Source organism: Oryza brachyantha, chromosome 7 (genome assembly GCF_000231095.2).
Source record: "Oryza brachyantha chromosome 7, ObraRS2, whole genome shotgun sequence".
NCBI lineage: Eukaryota > Viridiplantae > Streptophyta > Magnoliopsida > Poales > Poaceae > Oryza > Oryza brachyantha.
In genome coordinates this window covers 18,155,154-18,162,818 of record NC_023169.2, presented here as the reverse complement: position 1 = coordinate 18,162,818, position 7,665 = coordinate 18,155,154, and the positions used below count along the sequence as shown (strand labels likewise).

Below are 7,665 nucleotides of genomic sequence, written 5' to 3'. Positions count from 1 at the left end.
ATATCTATAGGCCAGGGGACTTCCAAGCAGGCCCATGAGCAAAATTAAAAAAAAAAGGTTTACACCAAAAAGAAAGTCCCCTTTTCTAGTTACCAAAATATACGTATTTTTAGATTACTTTATATTAATTAAAGTTAAAAATAAAAGTCTAAAATATTCTTTAATAAATGAGGAACGAATGGCAGGAGTTGGGAGGATATACGGAGATAAAATAGAAAGAAATTAAATAGAAAGCGATTGATAAGACAAATATGACTATGAGTAGTAAAATACATTTATATTTTGTATACAAAATTTAAATAATATAATCTTTATAATTTAGAACGGATGGATTATTATATACTAGCATTTGGTTTCTACTTACTTAACAATGCAAGATTATATATATATAAAGTAATTAGTAACTGTTATTATCTTTATATTAATCATATTTTCTAATATACTAGAATATTATATTATACGTGATTAGAAAACAGTAAATAATAAAATATGTGCGTTGGAGCTAAATACATGTACAGTAAAAACAGAACACACGGTGATACCACGATACGTCTATACCAGCGCAGCACTTGCTGCTTCACAAGACAACCCCTTCAGTTGCTGTGCTATAAAATAACTAAAAATTTGCCTCCCAATTACCAACTTCACTAGCATCCGGCTGCCCTTGAGGTGGGAGAGGAGGCCTTGACTTCCCCTCTCCTCTCCTCTGCCCAGCACCCCCAACATTTCCCTAAATTCTGCTGCTTTCGCGGCACAGATCAGTGCGCGAGCGGGAAAGATCGAGCCTTTGAACGGGAATTTCTTGGGGGATCGGTTGGCATTCCCAGTTGCTGTGTCCAGGAACCGCGAGGATGAGCTGCTTCCCGTGCTCGGGGTCGTCGGGGAAGGCCGGGGCTGACGCGCAGTGCGTGGCAGCTCTCTCGCCGTCGCCGCGGCCCGCGGCGAGCGCGGCGCCAGGTGAATTGAAATCCGCATCTTAGCATGTCCAATTTCGGCGTAGGCTGGAAAGATTTGGTCTTTTTGGTGAATCCGCGTGCTGTCCTGCCCAAATCAGCTGTGTCAGTTTTGCTAATCGCGATGAGTGGCTCACTGGCTCGTTCGTTGCGGTAGCCGCGCATTGGTGTATTAAAGCGGTAACAGTGAAAAGGCTCTATTTTGCATAGCTTTGATTGTTTATTGACCTTTCCTTGCAAAAAGAGGTTTTGTTCATTTGGTTGTGGTAAAAAAAAAATCACGGCTTTAGCTTGTAGATATGCAAATGTTAAGTCTCATTTTTTGTTGGGACAGTGGGTTGGAGGGGATGCAAAGCGACTTTCTTGGAAAGAAATTGTAATTGATTGTTCTCGTGAGAAGTGGAGTGGAATGGAGAGAACATCTGAAGTGAAGCTTGCCGGTCTAATAACATTATTTTTTGCAACTTTCAGTCTGAGGCAACCAAACAGTATGTCTGATGTGTTGTTTACTCTTGTTATCTCCAACTTATTCCCTGGTGTGGCTAGTTGCTTGCTTCGAGCTCTACTTGAATTACAGTTCACCCTTTGCATAGTTGTTGTAGTCTGAAGCGAGTACTGTAATTTAATTTTTAGCTACTGCCTTGCTGCGCATACAAGTCTGATATATCATTCACGAGATAATCGAATTGAGGAATAATATGCTAATGTTTGCATGTTGGATGGGTCAAGATCGATCAAATTCAAGGGGTGCAGGCATCAAGAAGGATGATTCTGTTCGAAGAGGAGGGAGCTCTGCTAATGGTGGTCCAGCCCAAATTTTCACTTTCCGAGAATTGGCTGTTGCCACCAAGAATTTCAGAAAAGACTGCCTGTTGGGTGAAGGTGGCTTTGGTCGTGTCTATAAAGGACAGATGGAGAATGGACAGGTTTGCTGTTCCTAACATTCAGTACTGTGTACTCTTGTTCATGAGCTGCAATTTAGAGCATGATTATTTTTAGTGTCTGACACCTTTTCTTTTACCTGTGCCATTTACCAGGTTATTGCTGTGAAGCAACTTGATAGAAATGGTCTGCAAGGAAATCGAGAATTTCTTGTGGAGGTTCTCATGCTAAGTCTCCTGCACCATCCTAATCTGGTCAGATTAATTGGCTACTGTGCAGATGGTGACCAGCGCCTTCTAGTTTATGAGTATATGCTTTTGGGGTCACTAGAAAACCATCTTCACGGTAAGCTTCTCGCTATGTGATGTTACCATTTCGGTTATTTATTTGATTGAGGTTCATCATAACATACAGAAGAAGACTTGTGAATTTCCTGAATTAAAAAAGACGTTTAATGTGAAAAATATATATTTAAGTACAGAAACATCAAATCACACATTCTGAAATGTCAATGCACATTAAATTGATAGTGATCAAGTTACGGTTCCAATGAGAAGATTTGTTTTTGTGCTTTAGTTTCAACATATTAAGTTGATTCCTAACCTATTAGATTTGAAAGAGATCTTCTCAACTACCCTTCACCATCTCACTGTTGTTCACTACTGACACCATTCAATTTTCTTTAGACAATGTCATCTATCATTTTATAACTCATGAGGCACTTTCTTAATAGATCGCCCACCAGGCAAGAAACCTCTAGACTGGAATACAAGGATGAAGATTGCTGTCGGTGCAGCGAAGGGTTTGGAGTACCTGCATGATAAGGCAAATCCGCCAGTCATATATAGAGATTTCAAACCATCAAATATTCTTCTGGGTGAAGACTATTACCCCAAGCTGTCTGATTTTGGGCTTGCAAAACTTGGTCCAGTTGGTGACAAAACTCACGTATCAACAAGAGTTATGGGAACATATGGCTATTGTGCTCCAGAATATGCCATGACAGGACAGTTGACAGTAAAATCTGATGTTTACAGCTTTGGCGTTGTCTTCCTTGAACTCATTACAGGCCGCAAAGCCATTGATCACACCCAGCCTGCAGGGGAGCAAAATCTTGTTGCATGGGTAGGTTCTTTTTTTCTTTTCTTTTTTAAGAAGATAAGGGTAGGTTCAACTGTACTAAATTATCACCCTTACATTGGGTGTAGAGGGAATGTTTTCTATTTCAATTTCATCATGATTTGAAGTGTCTTATCCGTATAATTTGCAGGCTCGCCCACTGTTTAGAGACCGAAGAAAGTTCTGCCAAATGGCTGATCCATCACTGCATGGTGGTTATCCCAAAAGGGGTTTGTACCAGGCTTTAGCTGTTGCATCTATGTGCTTACAGGAGCAAGCAACATCTCGACCCCTCGTTGCGGATATTGTCACTGCACTTTTATATCTAGCTTCAAATCATTATGATCCTAATGCACCTTCCACAAAGAGTTCAAGGACTTGCCCATCCACTCCAAAGGCAAAAGCACATCGACGAACGACCAGTGTTCCTGATGCCCAGCATGCTGCCGATTCACTTAACTGGAACTTCCCAGACTTGGGTAGGAAGGAAACTACTAGAGGGGAATTCGAACAGGATCATAGCGAAGGTTACGGAAGTGGCAGTAGCTCTGGAAGGAATGATGGTATCGATGTTCCAGAGCTGCTGGCATTGCATAATGGACAAAATAACAGTGAAGCTGATATATATCACAAGTCCACTGTTAAGCTTGATGCCCATGAGAAACAGAGATCACGGTCAGGCAAAGGCAGCAGGCAGTTTTGAGCATACAACAGAGCATTGATGCAATTCTTTCAACGATTGCTATCAAATTTCCCAGACATCCTCACTGCTTCTGCTGAAGATTGGATACTCTTTGTTGGCACAGTTGCGCACTCTCATAGTCCAGGTGTTGTATTGTTGAATTTTAGTTGTTTCCAAAGGTATACATGAAGACCATGATCTGGTGGAAGCAAGAAAAGAGAGCATGCATTTGATCGGTGTCAGCTTCATTCATCCTGTAAAAAGATTTTACTCTTAATTAGGTCACATAGTGTATTTGTGTATGCCATACTTATCACTCAGGAATTAGGGTGTTTTATAGGTACAGAACAAAACTGTTTTCAGAACGGCCTGTATTATTTATGTGTTTTTACATGTAACACAACGATTTGCGGACAAAGACATACTGTACAGACTATAGAGTATACGATCATATGGTGTGAAATTTTGATCATGTATACTATACAAATAGAGGGGGGGGGGGGGGGGGGGGGGAGGAACTCATGTTCATTGAATTTTTGCATACTTGTTCCTGGATGTCCTGCTAATCTGTGCTGATGAATGCTGTGGTTTTACTGGAGTGGAGTGAAATGAGAAAACTTCAGAGTGACACAAACAGGTTGAGGATGCCAGGAGCTTTTAGAGTTCCAGGAATCCAAGCACAAAAGAATCTCCCAAATTTCTTGTGATTATGATTGATAGTTAAAATTCTATTGTAATTAACTTATTTTGGGCAGCTGAACCTCTCATGCAGCATAGCAAGGGAGGTCTGGGTTCCGTAATTTTTACTGAATTGGTTTTGGTTGTTATTCTGCCATTAACAATAGCTCAACAGGAAACAAGTAATCTGAAACTCCATGTGCCAATATACAACATTCACTGTCAGAATAACCGTTAAGGTGATGCTCATGTTCAGTTTTCAGATAGGTTACAAAATACAAGAGCTAAGTCGATCTACAGGTGCCAACCAAAGGCTTGCTTCCACAACGCTTGTTCAGTCTTCAGTATTTCCGTCGCCATTTGAATCTTGCGTGACCTATCCCTTTGTTCTTCCCTGAAGGCTGAAGCAGTTGTTCTCCTTTTTTGCACTCTTCAGTTCCTTCAAGAGACTGGACCTTTCAACAAGCACCCAAATCCTCTGTGGAAGCAAAGGCACACGACATTAAAGTTAAAAACTTTATAAAACCAAGCAGCAAAGGAAGATGCATCTGGACGGTTGATTATATGATCAACCTTCCATGTAACTTGTAAGTAGATAAAGCAAGACTTACAAAGCTGAATGAAACACTAGCCACTTATATGAGTACAAGCATAAGTGGACAGAACATAAATTGGTCTCACTGATCATTTATCAAGTGAATATTCCTTTAAAATGGTCGAGTCATTAACAATTAGTACGAAAATTGTAGACGATGAACTGACATGAAGTTTGAGATCACCAGTTAGGGTCACGGATGTTTTTTTTTTTAAAAAAAAGATCATGACAGTTGACAGCACAAGAGTTCTAGAGAATTAGAATTTTTGAATTGATTTGCAAATCCTAGATCCTTTTGTACACAGAGCAATACTCTCTCTCTCTCTGTGAACCCCTTGGATCATAGAACATCATTCTATAACACCATACTGTTCTGAATACATACCTGATTTTTATCAAATGCTCAAGAAACCCGATCGCTATGTTCAGTCGAATCAAATGTACCATGTTCAGTTTTTCCAACAACTTTACCCCATTCTTGATGTTCTGTTTGTCCAAAGGTTATTCTATAAGCAGTGTTTCCAGAGCCTTTGTCCCAGCATTCATCCACCTTAACATCAGAACCCTCATATCTTAAGAAAATACATACAACACAAGATTTAAAGGTACTTCTCCTGCCCAGATAACATGTATTCTCACTGGTGTTTGTCAATCAAGCTGTTATGGCAGTCCGGCACCTTGTATATTTGTCCAAATGGCTACTATATCCCGTCAGCTGTGAACATTGTATTAAATTCATATGGATACCCTCTAGCACTCTGATAGAAACAGTTATAAAAGTAAGGAGTAATTGGAATTTCATGATATTTTATGTCAGTCAAAGGCACTTTGTGCTTCCTATAATAAGAGAGTACAACAGCTAGAGCATGTTCCCTGTGTTTGGTTTTGAAGAACAAGTGAAGAATCAAGATAACCTATTGGCGTGGTCCAAGAAGGAGAGCCTACGTTTAGCAACTTTTGATCTGTAACACCATACTTCAAAAGCCTCTGTCAAGTCCGGATATTTAGCATGCTTTGACAGAAGCCAATCTGATAAAATGTCAGCTTGATTGTTTGACGGTAGCGTTAGCACAATTGAAACAATAGCTGATTCCAGGCTCTGCCAGACCTCATTATCTAGGTTGATTTTAGGTGCTTCAGCATCACCGTCTTCATCGTCACGTTCAGGCTGCTCAACCAAAGGCTTTGCTCTCTGTGCAAAGCCAATCCAAACATTCACAGCATCATAACGTTTCTCGGTTGGGAGAACAATATTGCCAAATGCAATCGCCTCCAGGACCTTTGCAGACACCTCTATTACCTTCAATATAGTCTTCAGGCAGTCAATTCCCACGCACACAACGTCGACAGCTTCGACGACATCGGACGAAACCCCAGTCCAGTAAACAACAACACACTTCATCATCTCGAGCTTGCTCAAGATCTGACAGGCCCAGGAGATATCAGAAACAAAAGAATGCAACTCCTGCTGAAGTCCGCCGTCGTCGCGGCCTAAAGGCGCCTCTTTTGGTTTCATCAGGATTGCACTCATGAAAGCACCGAACCTGTTCAGCAAACCTGAAACGCAATCCTTCACTTGGGACTTGACAATGTCGTCGTCAAAGACTAACAATGGCGCGTCGTCGTCTTCGGTGAGCATATACTCCAGCTGCTCCTGAGCTGCAGATTTGAGCTCCGGCGCCGAGTGCATTGACGTCGCGTGCCGGAACGCCGACAGGAAGATGCTGGTCACCGGCGCCGGATCGATTGGCCGGAGGCGCGCGAGGACGCAGTCGTACTGCGGGCCGAGGCAAGGGATGGTCCTCAGGATCTCCTCCTCGTCGGCCTCGTCCCACGGCGCGGACTCCAGGTAGTCGACGCAAGCGGCGGCGATCCGAGCGCAGCCGAGGTGCACGGCGGCCTGGAGAACCCCGAGCGCGCCGCGCACGCCGAACCGGGAGCACGGCTCCGCGGCGTAGAGGAGGCGGAGCGCGGTGACGTGGGAGCTGAGGTCCAGCTCCTGGCAGTAGACCTCGACGCAGTAGCGCGAGCCGAGGATCTGGCACGTGGGCCAGTCGTCGGAGAGGCGGTCGGCGAAGTACTTGCTCCCGGCGGCGAGCACGGCGGAGTGGCAGTAGAGCCACTCGTCGCGGCCCTCCGGCGTCCGCAGCCGCACCACCACGTCGCTGGTCGCCAGGTCGCCGATCTTGGGCCGCCCTGCTGCCCTCCTCGTGCCACTCGTCTGTGAAGCTTCCATGCCGGCGCCGGCGCCGGAGCTTCTAGTGTCGCCTAGGGTAAAAGGGGAGGCGAGGGCGGCTCAAAATATCATACGTGGATTGGATTTTGCATTGGCTCGTAAACTCGACAAACAGGATAGGTTCGCCGGCTCGCCGCCGTGGGTTCGCCGGAGCTCCGCCGTCGACGGCTCAAGGTGGGGATTGGGTGGTGAGAGAAAATAATGGGATATTAGAGGGACTAGTCTGCAAATATCCATCAACACCAGCTTAAACATTCAATCCGGGGATCGGGGCGTATATCTAGATCCAACGGCTACCGGTAGGCTAAGTATCATAAGTTCATAATTACTCTAGATTTTTTTTATGTTTGACAAAGTTTTATATATGTTTAACTGTTTATTTTATTTATATTTGATAAATATATAGAATTACAAGTCAGGTTTAATGTTTACTTATGATAAAACAAATCATAACAAAATAAATAATTTATATTTATCTATTTAATAATACAAATGGTCACACAAAAAATAAAAAAATGAA

The 7,665-nt window shown here is 43.0% G+C and overlaps 2 protein-coding genes across 3 annotated transcripts; one reads left to right on the top strand and one right to left on the bottom strand.

Moving 5' to 3' along the window:
* Window positions 1–635: 635 nt before the first annotated feature.
* On the top strand, window positions 636–4,123 carry LOC102701840 (probable serine/threonine-protein kinase PBL7). Of its 2 annotated transcripts, none has more exons than XM_006658023.3 (5): window positions 636–957; window positions 1,683–1,879; window positions 1,991–2,180; window positions 2,569–2,960; window positions 3,106–4,123. In XM_006658023.3, the coding sequence occupies exons 1-5, from the start codon at window positions 852–854 to the stop codon at window positions 3,655–3,657; spliced, it is 1,437 nt and encodes a 478-aa protein (XP_006658086.2). In that variant the 5' UTR covers window positions 636–851; the 3' UTR covers window positions 3,658–4,123. The 2 variants fall into 2 exon arrangements, with proteins under 2 accessions (XP_006658086.2, XP_040382122.1); XM_040526188.1 differs by lacking the exon at window positions 636–957 and adding an exon at window positions 1,042–1,441.
* Window positions 4,124–4,453: 330 nt separating this feature from the next.
* Window positions 4,454–7,339, bottom strand: LOC102702584 (BTB/POZ domain-containing protein At3g05675). Its single transcript, XM_006658884.3, has 2 exons — window positions 5,295–7,339; window positions 4,454–4,792 (listed from the first exon to the last, which is right to left on the bottom strand). The coding sequence occupies exon 1, from the start codon at window positions 7,143–7,145 to the stop codon at window positions 5,814–5,816; it is 1,332 nt and encodes a 443-aa protein (XP_006658947.1). The 5' UTR covers window positions 7,146–7,339; the 3' UTR covers window positions 4,454–4,792; window positions 5,295–5,813.
* Window positions 7,340–7,665: the final 326 nt, after the last annotated feature.